Genomic DNA, 17,307 nt, shown 5'->3' with positions numbered 1-17,307 from the left:
CCTGTGAGGGGGTTGTCACACTGATCTCTGGGACAAAATTGTCATCAAACAGGTTGATGATGTTCTCCTGCTTCATCTCCTTGGATGGAGTGAGTTTTGGAGGTGGCGGCACGGGAGGGCCTTTCCTCAACTGCATGCAAGCGAACACATGGCGACGGCACAGACAGCAACACCCAAAAAACCAGAGACAGGAACCAGGTTAGCAAAAAATAAACTACAAGTACAGGATCTAGAGGGGGGTCAAAGCAATAACACAAACAAGGGAGGAGGGGGGAACAATCACACTTCCAAAAGAAGGCTTCGCATCATTAGTTACACTTCAGTCGTGGGTAGGTCTCCCTTCTGCAGAGGAGAAGCGTAACACAATTAATATGCATAGGATATCTCATGCATACATAATTAGAGTCTGTGCAACCTTCTGGAGTACAAGGAGGAGTACTGGAGTACGCTCTACCACAAAAAGTTCAGAGGAGCCAGGGAAAAGAGCAGCAGCACTATTCTCGTAAGCAATACTTATCTGCATGTATGTAGAAAAGGAAAATACTCAAGGCAGTTTGACTTAGTCCTATAAAGGCATGCTCCCAACAATCCCAAAGCCAATATTTATGAGTGACACTGCATAAGCTTGACCACTTGCAATGGGTTTTCTGCAACCTAAACAACACTGCAATGAGAACCAAGAGTAACTGGGTCCATTTCTTTTGGAGTCTCGACATTTCTGTGTGATGATACAGATGTTACAAGATGCAAGTTGTCCTACTCTGGGCATCCTGATGTCCACATATTTCACTGAAGATTTAATTTTCTTTTAACATAATGCAGCACACATGGGGGTCACACTAACTAGATCAGAAATATCTCGAATTTCTCAGATTTTCACTCTGTATTGTACCTGCTAAGAAATTCTGGTTTAGCAGGAATAAGTCTCATTTCTAGGTAGAATAGTCCAGTCTTGGGAGATGTACCAGTATTTCCACTAATCTGAGGAAGAAGCATGCAATCTAAAATAAGACAAATAGACTTAATTTCCTCACATACCCTCTCCAAATACTGATGTATTTAAAGAGCTTTAAAAAACAATCAAAAACATACGTCCACTTTAGTACCAATCGATCCTTAACTTTTACCAGAGAAAAGAAGGATATGAATCTTTTGAACAAATGCATCCTTCTCCTATTGTGTCAAGTGAAGTCATTCTAGGCCTCTAAGGAGGAAACCAAGAACACACTTCCAACGTTTAGGCATGTACGTCCTCCATTATTATACATCCATTATTGTCATCACAGGCAGATTATCCAGCATTCAGGCAGTGCTGCTAACAACTATTCCTTTAGGGCTCCAAAGTGGTACAAAGACCATTCTACTCTCAAGACAAGTGATTTCTCATCTTTCCCCTCATGTTTTTCTGGATATATTTTATATTTATTCCCCTGACTTCTAGTGTTGTCGTTCTGCCTACAATTTATTTTATTTATTTTTTTGGTTAGTCATGGATTATATTCTTCAATTAAAATTGTTTAATTCCCTTCCTTTGTTCCACACAAAGCTCTTGAGAGAGGATTAATCTGTCTTTCCTTTTGCTATTTTAAAAATACAACATCCAGTATTGCTTTGTTTTAGTGATGGGTCATTCCTATAACTGAGCAGAGGACTGGACTGTAATATTTAACATTCCTTGCAGCTGCACAAATCAAAATTTTGTGGGCCAACAGGAGGGACAGAAACAGATGAGATTGCAGAGTGCAAAGTGTTTGGTTTTTTTAAAGCTCATTTTTGTCCATCTCTGATTTCACAATAAGAGAACAGGAAGTTTGCATTGTTCACAATTTATGCTATTTTTATTTGTGAGGGAGTGGGAAGGGGTGTGTGAGAGGAACCAATCACTGAAGTCAGTAAGGCTTAGTTGCAAGCCAATGTCTCAGCATTGCCAATTCTTCTTTCAAAAGCTCATCATGGAGCTCTCTGGATCTCACCTCTTTTTCAACACACCCAGTTTAGTAATTTACCTACAGTTATAAGCCTATGTTATAAAGGGTTTATTCAAAAGGTTAGAGTTGATCCAAACTCAAACATTGATTCAGAGGTTTTTTTCCAGTGAAACAGAACTAGAACCTAAACTCTTGACTGTCTTGAACTAAACATGTAAACACAAAAGACGGTAACCAATTCAAAAATCAGACACTCAAGACACTATTTGCGGGTGTGTGTGTGTGTGTGTGTGTGTGACTGCGATAGCTCCTCTTTGCTCCAGCTATATTTGAAGAAATTATTTCCCAGTGAGCCAGCTGAAAGATAAGCAGGATAGACTGGAAGGCAAGACCTAAGACTGGTGGTCTTCCTGGTGCTGGAGGCTTGCCCACCTGTAGGTCATTGTCTAGCAACAAGCCCTTAGTGTGGAAGAGTCTTCAACTGAGAAGTCCTTCGCACTGCAGTTCTTCCTTGCTGTCCTTCTACCATTCATCCTAAACACAGTACTTTCCTGTTACATGTATCTTGTTAAACCCTTTTTTAAAAAAAATACAGATTTAAAAATATTTTTTCTCGAGTGAAATACAGTCATCCCCAATGTGTTCATTGTATAGAGTTGTGTTACAAGCTCTATAATATTAAACATGGCATTTATTTAAAACATGCAAGTGTCTGAATTAGTTACCAACTGAACTGGGGAGTTAAAAATACTGATAAACCTCAAAAATACTGATAAACTTCTGGAACCAAAATCCAAATATTTGAGAGTTTGACACCCTATTTAAAAAAAAGTAGTCCTATAAGACTGATAGATTTTTCTTGCTTTGAACATGCCTTTGTCATTGTATGCTCACACTCCATTCAAATTTATTATGAGGAGATTGAACTGTCTTTCCTTTTGCTCTTTCAAAAATATCTAGTGTTTTCTGCCCTTTTGAATCTGCAAACTAATAAACCAGTGGTGAAGATTTGTTACAGTAATGAGGCTAAACATACATTGAAAGAGAACCACCACCAGCAGATGGCAGTGTTTGCCACCTATTTTCTGGCTATACATTACCTTGACCAGTAACTCCAGATATTATAGCAAAGATGCTGCTGAGTTACACCAGCGTTTTAAAGGATGTAGACTGGTGGCAATTTTTTCAGAAATAGAAATTAATGTGACAGAGGCATCATTGCTTATGATGTGTACACTCATCCAACTATTTCTGTGCATTTTGCAGGGCCTTATAGAAATTCAAAAACCTGCCTGAGCAGAGAGAAAAGAAATCTATGTATGTGTACACCATCGGCAGTGATGCTGCCATTATAGTATTTTCAGTTCTCTTAAATACTATCATCTATCTCCAACTAAGAACCACCATTCAGATGCACCAGCTCACAAGCAAGGAAAGAACCGCTTGCAAAACTATAGAGGCACAGATAACAAATACCTTTGAAGGGAAAGAGACAACTCAGCCTAGCCACCAGTTCCTCCCTTATTCAAGAATGCAAAAGTCCATCTAGCCATCATGAAAGCGACACGGGTAGCACCACTATTATTAGACCTCTCCACTCGTAGGGTGGGGCTGGAATTGATTGCCTAGTGTGTGCATATGTGGCAAAATCCCATAAATGGTAGATAGCCCCCAGTCAAATAATCAGTTACAATGCTCTTGCATTTATGTCCATACTAGGACCACTTTACAACATGAATTTATAATCGTGCTTCACCCACATACAGGAAACAACTTGCAGGATTGTTTGCTAACCACTACACTGATCCCAAACATACATCCCTGAAGCTTGAAAGAACCTCTCTCCAAAAGTGGTCAAAACAACTCCCTGTTTAAAGCTCAGTATGTCACTTCATCCTATACAAAAGCAATATCACTTTCAGATCTTACTCTACATCTAATGGCATGAGTTAAGGCAGAAGGAAAAGTTGGAGTGACATTAACAATACAGACCTTTTCACAGAGCTTGCTTTAAAAAAAAATTAAGTCTTTTTGGAGTCTAGTAAGCATAAATATCCACATGGGGGGAAGCTATTGAAAACTACTACTTATAGATATATTTACTTCTTAATGGTAATTTTGGAGATACCATATGACTATTTGCCTTGTAAGACTAGTCCATTTGAAAAGGTTAAGCATTCAGCCCCACCGCCTACCACAACATGCTTGGCCCTACACATACATGTCCAATGGAGACCCCTCTAAAATGGAAGGCGGTGGGGGGAGATAAATTGATCTAGAGACTAAGGGAGGTTCTAGATGGCACTTCCAGCAGTTACAGTAGTGCTGTACTAAAAAAAAAAAAAAAAAAGACTGACAGAACTAGCTGAAACAAAACCCCTGCAAAAGGGCCTTTTAGAGCTACCATAGTTGTTCTGAAGGGACAGCAGCTGTGCCATTTGCACTGATCCCATTAAGCTGCCTCAGTTAACAATATTGTCACCCCGATCGTGTAGATTGTGAGGGGCTAGTGCTCTAATTCCTTGTTCACAAAACACTATCATCCCAGTCCAGTTAGGGGCCATACTCACAAGGAAGCAGACTTCCATATGCATATCCATAGCTGGACACACACAGAGGTTCTGAGAGGTTTCTGCCCTTGATCCAACAGCCAGGGGTGTGCATACATAAGCCTTCTTTAAAAAAAAAAAAAAAGCCTGAATCCCACTGATCCACAGTTTGGAAAGGAGCCCACATCAGGAAGCACCTCAAGAGGCCATCATGGATAAGTTACCTTTCAGCCAGAATACCTACAACAGGGTCTTTTCACTGCTCCACACTTACGTTAAAACATGTGTCCAGAGACCTGCTATTGTGGCCTAACTCTTCTGAGAAGAGACTGGACATTTGTTGTCCACCAGGGAGATTACTCATAGAATAAATGAGATTACCCATTAGGATTACCACCACCACCCCTCCCCGCCGCACCCAAACAGGTCATTAAAAAAAACTTTTGATCATTAACACATATGTACACAGTCAGGTACTAACCCCATTTTCAGTGGTTTTGAACTTTGCTAGGAAATTCCTTCCTTCTTGAAGACAGTCCTTGTATACACTAAAGATTATGGAACTTACCCTGCATGTTCCACAGCTACAACTCAACAGCCAAGACTACCATTAACTGCTTTCAGCCAGCACAATGTTCTCAAAATACTGTTTGTAAGAACTAGAAAAAGAAGCTACCTTTTTCTTGCCAACATGGCCATGAAAATGGCCAAATAACAGCCATTCACACCATACATCTAACAAAATGGGCAAACAGGAATGAAATAATCAATTTTTTCAGGTCATTTTCTACATGGGAAAGCAATATCTTTAGGCCTGATTCACCCCTCTCTTTTCCTGTAGTATTCCCCCATCACAAAGCAGTAACTTCATCCCATCACAAAGCAGTAACTTCTTCCCCCATCACACTGCAGGCAGTGTGATGGGGGAAGAAGATTCCATCTCTGTGGTTCCAGTTCTCACAATTTCCAGTTGTGGGGTTGGCAACATTAGGACACACAGAAAACTCAGTATGTTTTCAGACACAAGTTTGATATGACCAGCATTATCATCATTCTGAAACTGCCAAACCACAGCTGCTTTCCTTGCATAATTTCTGTAGCTCTGTGACTGGGCTTCAGATTGTCATTGGTACACCTTTGAGTGAGAAGAAAGTCTGGTTCACTCTGCTTGTATGGAAATCATGGTTCCATTAATGTCCTGTATCACTAGTCTCAAGTTCATCCAGAGGTTGTGCATGCCAACACTAGTTTTCTTACCTTAAGCATGTCCCTTCTTGCTCTTATGTACAATCACGTACCAGAGATGTTACCCAAGAAAACCTGCTTAATCTTGCCCAGTATATACATGCAACTGTTGAAAAGGAACAGTTGTCCATTTCTAGAAGGATAAATTATGTTAAGCAAGAACATTAAAGAGAAAGAGACTGGATACTATGGCTGTCCCAGAACTGTTGAAGATCAACATCTACATATAGCAGCAGTAAAAGAAAACCTAATATGAAAGAAGTTGCCATACACATCCCCAAAGAAGACACAGCAGCAGCCCTCACTACCTGAGATGGAGACTTAGGGATGCCTCCCCCAGGTGTTTCCAAAGTAGATGGCTCTGGCTCATGGTTGATGGCCTTGATCTCAGGGCTAGTGATGGGAGTCCCATCTGGTGGAGACGAGGGGGTTTTGTTTGCTTTTGCAGGAGTACTGTCACTGCAGGGGGCAGGAGAGAGAGAGAGAGAGAAAGAAAGAGAATCATCATTTTAAACAAGCTCTTTAAAAACTATTGTTGCAGTATAGTTGTGCCTCTTTTCCTGTGTTGCCAGGGGCACTTTATTGTGCCACAGAGTGCATGTATGTGTGAACATAGGCATGCGTGCATGCACACACACATCTCCTTTCCAGAAAAGAACACATAATTTAAAGCTACAGGATTATTCACCTCCTAGACCACATCACTAGGTTCAGCATACTGGCAGTTATAGGATAAGGGATGGCGGGAATCAAAGTGAAGGATGAAGGATAGTTGAGCCACATTAACGGTACAATCTCTTTAATAGAGGGAAGTGTTACAAGCTAGAATTTTGACAATAAAGAATTCAACTTTGATTCAATACTGCATAAAAGTAAGCAGAGTTCCTAAGCAGGGATCCAAACTTTAACCTATGTAGGTGTCTTTCACCCTCCCACACAGAGAGGCTGTTCACACAAGCAGCCCTACCAGGTAGCCCAAGGTATTCCCCCATGCTGTTACCAAGGTAGAAGGGCACCAAGGTAGAAGGGCACAGACACAGAGCCAGGCACTTAGAGCACCTGACTTACAGCGGAATCCCCAATGCACCATGCTCCTCACATGGTTCATTGTAGGATTTCTGAAGACTGGGCTGCATTTCTCTGGCCTCCAGAACACCAAACTACTCGCTGCAACAGCAATCGTATGTGTGACGGAGTGGCATGGCATGAGGATCAGCAAGATCGGGGGGGGGGTAAGGTATACTCCTACCTTCCTCCCAGCCCTCTCTAGCCACCAGGGATTTGGGTTGTGTGAACAACCTTATTACTTTGCAATGTACAATAATTACTGCAAGCTCCAAATCATTAAAGTTATCAGGCAGCTGCAATGCTTATAAGCACACACCAAAAGATGGGGCATTAGACTTCATATTCAAACCACAACATAGACGATTCAAGAATTGAGGAGACAAACTGCATTGTACGACGCTATTCTTGGGACCCCAAATGGGTCCCCATATGCTCTTTTGTGATTTTTGTTCTTCGATGTTTTTGGAACTCCAGCAACAGAACAAGTTCTTACCTACAACTGAAAAACTAAGCACCCTTAACTAGGAAGGAAGGCTTTACTTAAACATACTTGGGACCTGGCTCTAAGAAGTCACCAATTGACTGATGGTGGAGATGCAAGAAAAAAATGGGCAATTAACACACATCCTCATCCATGCCTAACCTCTTCTGCCTTTTGTATCGCCTCAATTCTATCTCATTCAGTCAGATGCTAAACACAGTCCAAGGACATACAGGATACTAAGGCACAGAGTTATGAGAAGGAAGCAATTAAGGCAGAGGCGTAACTAGGGAAAACGGTGCCCGGGGCAAACACTGAAATGGCGCCCCCCCCCCCCAACATACTACATTATACGTAGGTTTTTCCTCACAAGCACCCGCCGCCGCCAAGTCAGGCCACTGACTGGCCACTAGGCGCCAGCAAAGCAATGGGGGGGGGGGCGGGCGGCGCAGAAGGGACCGCTCGTGGGGGAGGGGGCGCCGACGCGCTCCCTTGACTGCTGCAGTGCTGCTGCACTGAGCAGGAAACATTTGTATTAACAAAAAATTAAAAAAAATTAAAAAAAATTTTTTGTCATGGCGGCGCCCCCCACGTGACCAGAAAAGATGGTGCCCGGGGCACGTGCCCCCCCTGCCCCCCCTATAGTTACGCCTCTGAATTAAGGGCCTTGTCTAGTTCTATTCACACCTCATGAGTATCAGCCATGCTCAGGCTTACAACTGCAGAAGTGGGGAGTAAGTCCAGGCAGCCTGTTCATGCTTACAGCCCTGTTTGTCTGAAGAGGGAGGGACCATAAGCATGATGGCCGGTGCTTCCATGAGGTACAACCTGGACTGCCCAAGGTTGCAGCTCACAAAAGCCATCATGCTTATGGCACCTCCCCTTCAGACAAACAGGATCATAAGCGAGAAAAGGCCAGCTGGAAGATGTGAAAGAGGTGGGACTTCCTCACCACTTTTGCAGTAGGAAGCATGAGCGCAGCTGGAACTCATAATGTGTGAATAGGGTTACAAACTCTCTTAACTCAGTCACTCAGGAAGATCAGCCACCATGCAGGTTTTACTTAGCAAGCTAGTTAGTATATGAACACCCACAAGCACCCACCCAACCTCACATATCCAAGCTCCCCTTGAAGTCTACCTGTATATTACTGCTACCTACAGAAACAAATAAGACAAGGGTAATGGTAAAGCTGCAATCCTAAACACACTTTCCTGGGAATAAGTCTCACTGTAGGACTTACTTCTGAACAAACAGGCATAGGATTGTTCTGCATGTGTCCACCTCTTCCCAAATGAAAATTGACTTCTTCTGGCTAGGAAACACAACGGCCACCTTTGGATGTCATGGGAAACTCGAGGTTAACTCACCTCAGGATTGCCCCGTGACATCAAAATTATCAGAACTGCGGTTGCAGGACCAACCATGGTTCCAATCTCCCCCCCCCCAACTTCTAGATGAACCCTTGGTTTATAGTAACGTACACTTAACAAACCTAGGGTCTGAAGGCTCCAATCCAGATTGGGCAACTCATTAAGGGAAGAGTTAAAGGGGAAAGGGAGTTAGCTCCTCCCACCGCTTACATTCCATTGGCTGCCGCAAAAAGCCCATGCAGCCGATTCCCATCCCTTTGCAGTCTCCCCGACTGCAAATCCGAATTGTCTGAGAGCACGCCAGGGGACTCAGAGGCAAACTGCAGGTCCATTGGACCTGCAGTTAAAGGTATGTCTGAAGGCATCCAACGTGTTATTCTAGTCTCACAGCACACAAAGAAACAAAGAGTGTGGAGAGGGTATTTAATAAATTATTTTCCTATCACCTTTCGAGAAGGAAAAACATGAGGCCTAAACACTCATCTTAAGTGAAAGAAGATTATAGTTCCTTGCTCTTTCTTCCTTGTCCCTGTGCATCATCAGTCTTCCAAAAGCTTCAAGCACTTAAGACGGAAAATAAGGATTATATGGCAATGTGGCAGCCAGCTTTTAAAATTCTAACATTTTTTGGGAAAGGGAGGGCTGCAGGGGGAAGAAGCATAAGGACAGCAGTGGTGCTGTGATTTCACCTGGAGAAGACAAACTGCATTGTAAAAAAAGGAAGTATTCAACAAAATGTCTAGCTATATAGCAATTCTCCATACACACAAATCTGAGATATAAAAAAAGGTTAGCATTTTTTTTCCTCTTAATTGCTAATTAAAGACATTGTATGACTGGAAAAGGTGCAGAAGAAGGCAACCAAGGTGATCAGGAGCTTGAAGCACCTTCCTTATCAGGCAAGGCTACAATACCTGGGGCTATTTAGTTTAGAAAAAAGACAACTGCGGGGAAAGGTCTATAAAATCATGCATGGAGTGGAGAAAGTGGGAGAGGGATTTCTCTCCCTCTCTCAACACTAGAACCAGGGGTCATGGAATTCTCTGCCATGGGATGTGGTGATGACCACTAGCTTAGATGTTTTAAAAAGGGGCTTGAACAAATTAATGGAGGACAGGTCAAGGAGAGGAGAGCTGATCTTGTGGTAGCAAGCATGATTTGTCCCCTTAGCTAAGCAGGGTCTGCCCTGGCTGCAAATGAATGGGAGACTTGATGTGCGAGCACTGCAAGGTATTCCCCTTAGGGGATGGAGCCACTCTGGGAAGAGCAGAAGGTTCCAAGTTGCCTCCTTGACATCTCCAAGATAGAGCTGAGAGAGATTTCTGCCTGCAACCTTGGAGAAGCGGCTGCCATTCTGTGTAGACAATACTGAGCTAGATGGACCTATTGTCTGACTCAGAATATGGAAGCTTCCTATGTTCCTATCAATGGCTACTAATTTGGTGGCTATAGGCCACCTCCAGCCTAAGAGGCAAGATGCCTCTGAATACCAGTTGCAGGAGAGCAACAGCAGGAGAGAGGGCATGTCCTCACCTCTTGCCTGTGGGCTTCTCAAAGGTATCTGGTGGCCAATGTAGGAAATGGGATGTTGGACTAGATAGGCCTTGGGTTGGATCCAGCAGGGCTGTTCTTAATGCCATTGCCAGAGAGGACTACCAGGCCAAATGAACCAGAAATTATATTCAGAGCACTTATGAAGTGGAGTGGTTAAGGGGCATGAAATAGGACAAACCCACTTCCGATGTCAAAATATATTGCCACTTGTTCCTGATGGGGCATTAAAAAAGGAAAAGGAGAAAGTTTTTACCCTATCTGGAAGGGGCTTTATTTGCTCACTATGGCAAATAGCTGCTATTTGTCTTCTTAAGCAACTATCTTTAGTAAGTGTGTAAAGTAAATGCAAAGAAGTTATTTCTATTATCTTCCATTTATACTCTGGAAAGTGTAAAGATTTTTAATTTTGAAGCCTACTCCCCTCCCACAAAAAGCCAACCAGTACTTTTTTCCTTTGACAAACAAGATTAAAATCAATCTTTAAAAAAAATCTGGATTATTTACACACACTGAGAATTCCAAAACGATGCTAAAGACAGAGCAGAATGAATCAATCATGCAAGGAACTCCATTCCAGTCACCATGCTAACTATGTGCTATGCTGTTAGAACGCAGCCTGGCCTTTAGTTTTTTGCATCCTGATCAGAGCATATGGTGAATGCACCTCACCAAACGGATACCTGCTTATCTTTTTCCTCAGCCTGGAGAACAGTTTAGTTTTCTTTCTGTTGAGGACGGCACAGGTAAGTGATCTCCATTGCAACATGGGTCAACCAATGAGAAAGAAAAATGAAGGTTTTGTGCACATGCTAACAGTTACCATGAAGTTATGTATTGAAAGAGGATCTACAGGGTCATTTCCCATCATTAAGTAAGATAAACTTGGTCTAGACCCCAAAGAAGGCACATTGGATATTTCAAACAAACAAACATCCATCAAGTGTTATATAAATGTTCAGAGGATGGGCAGAAGGAGCAAGAGGGCTCCTTGCTTTTGCTCATATGGTATTTGTCATCATTTCTCTCTCCATTTCCTCCAATGTTATCTAAAGAAACATGGAGGGAAATGGCAGAGATTATGAAGAAAGGGGTTGAAAGAAACTAAGAAGCCATGCAGTCAACCAGGGCCCACCAAGACAATATCCATGAGTAAAGTGATCATTCAAAATACTTTGTATTGCATGATAGATTGTACCCCAGCCCACTTAAATAATACTTCAGCACCATGGGGACAGCTTTCCTGTAGGCTCATCCCTCAGAGCTGATGTAACATTTAGGCCCACAAATCACGTCTAACATGAAATCATCACCCCCAATCCAAGTTGGGCGACAGTTTTTGTTAAGGCTCCATGTGACTTGGGCCTTTAAATGTTATATTAGTACCATGGAATGAACCATGAAAGAGCAGCTCCATGAAACTGATGAAATCTTTAAATTATGGCTGAATGGCCACTGTATATGGACTGATGTGCCAGTCAATGTCAGTGCTCTTTTCAGCCTCTGAAAATACTTTGTGCAGGTATTGATCAAAGTCCTCAACACTCCAGCATTCACCACCTTTAAGGTGACCTTGCATGCTTTTTTTAAAAAACCATGATAGAGTCTATTAATAGTACCTCCACCAAATATATTTCCTGTTTTAAATATATATATACTTTATTGTCTTGCCCATATAGTATAACTGGTACAATATCACCTAGAGATATTCTCCCTTTTTCACCACCTCACATTTTTTTTCCTCATAAGATCCCTCCTTTGGCTTCAATAGGTGTAAACCACAGTCACGCTGGCAGGCTTCACAGCAACAGGACAACCTATTCTTGAAAATAAAGTAGTTGCTTAGAGTACATAAAGCCCCTTCCAAAGTAGTTCCTGAGAATGCTCTGTAGTGTGGACACTATGACTGTGCTGAACTTATGTTGAATCAAAGCAGTATGAGCAAAATGAGCTTGAGTTACAAATGGTCATATTAAATTGCTATCTCTCAGGCTGGATCAGTTCTAGGCTCATCTTTCTCTTCAATTGTGACACTATATATCTGGGGTGGTCTGTTTGCATATTATATAAATTAAGTTTATCTGAATCTGCCTCCTGTAATAGTTGATTTATATCTACAAATCAACTCCCCTCCCATTTTTCTTCCATCTTGTTCTTTTGATTTTAAGCGTTTTTTAAAAAAATCTATTTTAGTGTTGTCAAGGACTGTGTACATGGTCTATTACAACCATAATAGTCTTTTTCTGTCTTTATGACATAATTTAGCTCACTTTACTCATTGTCAGGGCTTTACATAAGAATCTAAGAATTGCCAGATTACTATCAGCTCGACAATTTCCCTAGTTATAAAACCTGAGAGAAAAAATGCATGTGAGAATAGCATTAAAGCAATAGGTTAACACAGAGATAAGGTCCCACACTAACTTCAATTTGCTTTCCTGCAGCATTGCAGTCAGACCACATTTATCGTTCCCTTAATGCCTATCTGGCACATTCATCTCATTACTGCTCACACAGCATGTGGGATTCTGAACAGCTGGGAGTCCAAGTTCCCAAATTGTCTCATCACTCATGCATTTGGGAGAAAGCCAGAGAGCATCTCATACAGCCAGTGAGGCCTACCTTCCCCTTAACTGTAAAAGCTTTGAGGGGAGAAATATATATTTCCCCAATTCTTTCCTCTTCTTGCTGCTAAGTTGTGTTGGTTTCCCCGAATAAAGTTCTAAGACACAGTTGATTTCTTTATAAACAACCCCAGAGCATATTGTTTGAAAAGTGGAAATGAACTCCTAGGTGATTCCCTCAAACTGTCTGAAAAAAACAGGAACTGGTGTATGGCTATTAACCTTGGCTGGGTAAATCCTTCAGCAACAGAAAAAAATCTGCTGCTTCTAAAAGCAAGAGTATCTGATTCATATAATATACTGTACAGCTTTTCTGACTCTGAATAGTGCAATTCAGATGTTACGTTCTACGTGCATACAGGTGTCTGTATGCATGTACATGCATTCATTTTAAAATGAAGCTTGATAGAAGCCACCTCAGATGCATACAGGATAGAGATAGAAAGTATAATATTGCACATGCATAGAACACAATGTGTGAATAACTGCACATGTGTTCAGATATGAACTATGTGTACTGATTGTACATGTGCTGGAACATGTGTGAAAAGGACTTGTGTGCTTTAGGTACAGACAGAAGTGTGGGGTGGAAATTTTTCAGCCCAAACATTTCCAAACGGAACATTTTCCCATATTTTTCTATAGGAAATTCTTCCATTTCTAAAATTTAATTGGCTAACATCCAGACTAGCACTGCACATGTGCAGCAGTGTAAGTTTGTTTGATTTGTTTGATTTGTTTCACTTGAGCAAAGGGACAATTTTTGTGGATCTCCCCTTCCCTCTGAAGCCTACAATGTGTCACACATAACCCACAGGGACATATTTTGATGATGCACAGTGTGCGTCAAAGGAGATGAGAGAAAATTGCCCCTTCCCCTGCTCAAGTGTCAGCTCATGTTGGTCACTGGCAATTTCAAGTCCGTAATTAATTTTTTTCAGGCAATTATCCCTCCAAAGTTTGTGAGACAGTATGTATATGTTTTATTGGTTTACTGAATGTCTATGTCTATATATTAGACCTGTGTGTCTGACTCCGACATAAATGTACAATTTCCCCAATACCACATTGGCAGGAGATTCCAGTAGGGTCAGTGCCAGACAGCACTTGCTATTCCCAGGGTGGGGGGAGCACTTCTCACTGGAATCAGAGGCTGTGAATTGGATGCCAGGAATTTGTGGGATCACCAGAAGAGTCTGAATGAGATGCCCAGAAGGTGTGCAGGGACACGTAGGAACTATAGTTCCCTCCAGTGCTTCCCCCATGGGGGAAAAGCACTGGGAGGACCTAGTTCCCATGTGTTCCTGGACACCTTCCTGGCAATCCATTCGTACCCTCTTGGTAATCCCGCGTACCTTCCAGCATCCCATCTGCCCCTTCCAGGCAATTCCTCATGCCATCCCAAAGTCCTATTTTCACCTTCTGATACCACTGAAAGGTCCCCCCCACACACACACACCCCAGGAATAGCAAGTAGCACCTGGCATTGACTGCACCAGCAGTACAGAATGCTGCATTTCTGTTGTGAGTCAGATTTTGAAACACAGTCCTAATAAAAATAATCCCAGGGGCATCTGGTGGGCCACTGTGTAAAAAAAGATGCTGGACTAGATAGGCCTTGAGCCTGATCCATCAGGGCTGTTCTTATTTCTTCAGTCAAAAGCTTTGAGAATTTCTTTCAGTATAACCTTTAAACCATGCTTAATATTTTAGTGATCCCATCCCACAATAAAATAGTTCAATTTAACTACTTGGCTACTTGAAAAACCTTTTGAGATGCAGTGTGAGAATTTAAAGCATGTTTTTACTAAATAAATTGGTCAAAGAACATGCCATATCAGTTCACAATCTATTCAGGGCATCAAAAAATTGCATTTTAAGATTTTCTGAGGGGGAAAAAATTAATTCAATGTTATGCAAATGAGGGGAATATATATATTTTAAAAATTCTCAGCAGCTACATGGGCTTCTCAGTGGAATGGGATAATACCTTCCATTTCTCTAATGGATATATTGAGAAACTGCTTGAGAATCCTTCAATTGTCACCTCCAGTCCTAATACATCAGGAGACCAGTGAGATGTTATCATGCATTTGGAAAAAAGCAAGATCAAGCTAGATCTTCATGCCTCTACTTTATTAGATTACTGTAGAGTTAAGCATATTCCCTGAGGACTTAGGACAGATAAAGAACCTAGCATGTTCCAACATAATGGTGATTTTGTCAAAATAAAATAAAAAGAATGGACTGCCATCTTAAACAAATGTCCATTGGATCTTAAAATTATCTTTATAGAAACTTCCCATCATGAGACTAAGGAGATAGAGACCCTTACTGATGACAAAATAGCCTCAAAGAAAACACTGACGTTGGGGAATCTGACATCAAATTTGAACAATTACAAAAAGATCTTATGTAATTTTCAGAAGAAATTAAATTTTAGTTTTAAAAATTTTTAAGAGACAAATCAGATTACGAGAATAACAGGATTGGTTAACAAAACAGACCAGATGTAATTTTTTTAAAAAAACAAAAACATAAGTTTCTTTTGCAGAATCAGATGACATATCAGATCTGTCCAATCATGATGAAGCGACTTCCTCTGTAGAAAATAGACCATTGCCTCGACGACCAGGGTCTGGTTCTTCGTCTTTTTTTTTTTTAAAGAGAAAACAAGAGAGGCACGTCCACAAAGAAGCATTTTTATCCAAACAGGGTCGGAAGAGGCCCCTAGGGTTTCCCAGCTCTCGAACCAGGAACAAAAGGAAACTTTGATTTATAATTCATCCAATGTGACTCTTACTTCGGCACAACATGCTATTTTAGAAAAAGGTTTGTCTTTCGTACCTACACCCAGATATGATCCCTTACAAATGTGAATACAGTTACATAGATTTATGCATTCTTTATGTCTTAGCAGTTTTTTAAAAGACTAGGACCTTGTAGCATTCTTTCTCATATTCCTTTTAGGTCTGCTTCCACATCATTCTGGACCTGAAGAAGTCCAAACACTAAAGTAACTGCTCTTGATGAGTTGCCAGACCATTTCAACCTTAATAAGGCCTTCTTTATTGGTGTTGCTTCAGAGTACAGACTATGTTGGTACTAACTTCATTGTGTCCATCAGATCACTATAAATATATACATCCATAGTCTGTGCTACTCTTCAGACAACATAGTCTGTGCTACTCTTCAATTCCAGAATTTACAACGGGAGTGCACCACTGGATTCTCTAAGGAATGGATTGATACCAGGATATCTGTTTATGTCCTAGGCATAGACAAGCTATTGCTGGGACCATAGAGTATACATATCCCTACCTATGGGAAACACCTATATTGGGCAGCAGCGATATAGGAAGATGCTGAAAGAGGCATCATCTCATGCTGCATGGGAGATGGCAATGGTAAACCCCTCCTGTATTCTACCAAAGACAACCACAGGCTCTGTAGTTGCCAGGAGTCAACACCGACTCAAAGGCATAACTTTACATTTACTTTTTGCTTTGTGGCAATACTGGCTTTATTTTTGAATTAATAATTCCTTATATATATTTATTGTATTATGAGTATGTTATATGTATTGTATTTCTAAATAATATATTTTTATAATTAGATCTATACATTTGGGTTCTTTTGTGTTTTGTCTTGGTAAATGCAAACCCAGTCACAGGTCTTTTTTTGGCTTCACTGTAAAGGAGTAGCCATCCAGGGCTCCAGAAGTGGCTAATTTATATTTGGGGTTGTTCTGGGCTAAACATATTCATCATGCCACTAATATTATTTTTCCTTCTATTATATTGTGGTGCTCTATAGCAATTTTTTTTTAAATTTGGAATGGCACTTTGGAGGAGCTTAATTAATTTCATAAATTGATTTATTCTAGAAATAAAAGTATTCAGTTTGACCTTCAGGCAGATCAATTTCAGGTTCATTTCTTGGATGTGTTGATTAAACACTCAGGATACAGAGAGGATACAGACCTCTCTTTATAGGAAAGCCACTGATTGTAACACTGTTCTTAGATTTGATAGTTATTACCCTAGGCATATTAGATATAATTGTCAGATTTTGCAGAATCTGACAGGTTACAGGTGGATCTACTTCAAGGAGTGTATCTTATCTCAGCCATACCTCAAGCCAGAACTAGAGCTGCTCGTCAACTGCTAGATTTATTGATACAGAATAAAACCAGATCTATATATAATATGAACCTTGTGAAGGCAGTTTTTAAGAACTGGCTTCTTGTTATCCATACCAGGAAAAACCTCAGCTACTAAATGTCTGTCAGTCTGCCATTAACAGCACAGGAGCAGGGCCAGGAAAGAGATGGCAACCATAACCGAAAAGTCCAGCCATTACAAAGTATAAGAGATGCTGTATGCTCTCTCTCTGCTTCCCCTACCCTTTGTACTGTCTCCCTCTTGCTGCCCCTCACATGCTACTCTACTAAAAATAGTTGTGTTTTTTACAACCCACACCAACTTC

General features: G+C 41.1%; 1 protein-coding gene across 16 annotated transcripts in view; it reads right to left on the bottom strand.

Moving 5' to 3' along the window:
* Window positions 1-17,307, bottom strand: part of BIN1 (bridging integrator 1) — a 163,936-nt gene that overhangs the window by 24,610 nt on the left and 122,019 nt on the right. For 8 of the 16 annotated variants that reach the window (XM_053299001.1, XM_053298977.1, XM_053298985.1 and 5 more), the window contains 3 exons: window positions 10,879-10,950; window positions 6,031-6,181; window positions 2-130 (listed from right to left, as the gene is read on the bottom strand). In XM_053299001.1, coding sequence (XP_053154976.1) covers window positions 2-130; window positions 6,031-6,181; window positions 10,879-10,950 — 352 coding nt within the window. The remainder of the gene's footprint in view (window position 1; window positions 131-6,030; window positions 6,182-10,878; window positions 10,951-17,307) is intronic. The other 8 variants (XM_053298996.1, XM_053299033.1, XM_053299042.1 and 5 more) reach the window with 4 other exon arrangements.

This window comes from Hemicordylus capensis, chromosome 1 (genome assembly GCF_027244095.1).
Source record: "Hemicordylus capensis ecotype Gifberg chromosome 1, rHemCap1.1.pri, whole genome shotgun sequence".
Taxonomy (NCBI): Eukaryota; Metazoa; Chordata; class Lepidosauria; order Squamata; family Cordylidae; genus Hemicordylus; species Hemicordylus capensis.
This window is presented reverse-complemented; position numbering and strand designations above follow the sequence as displayed.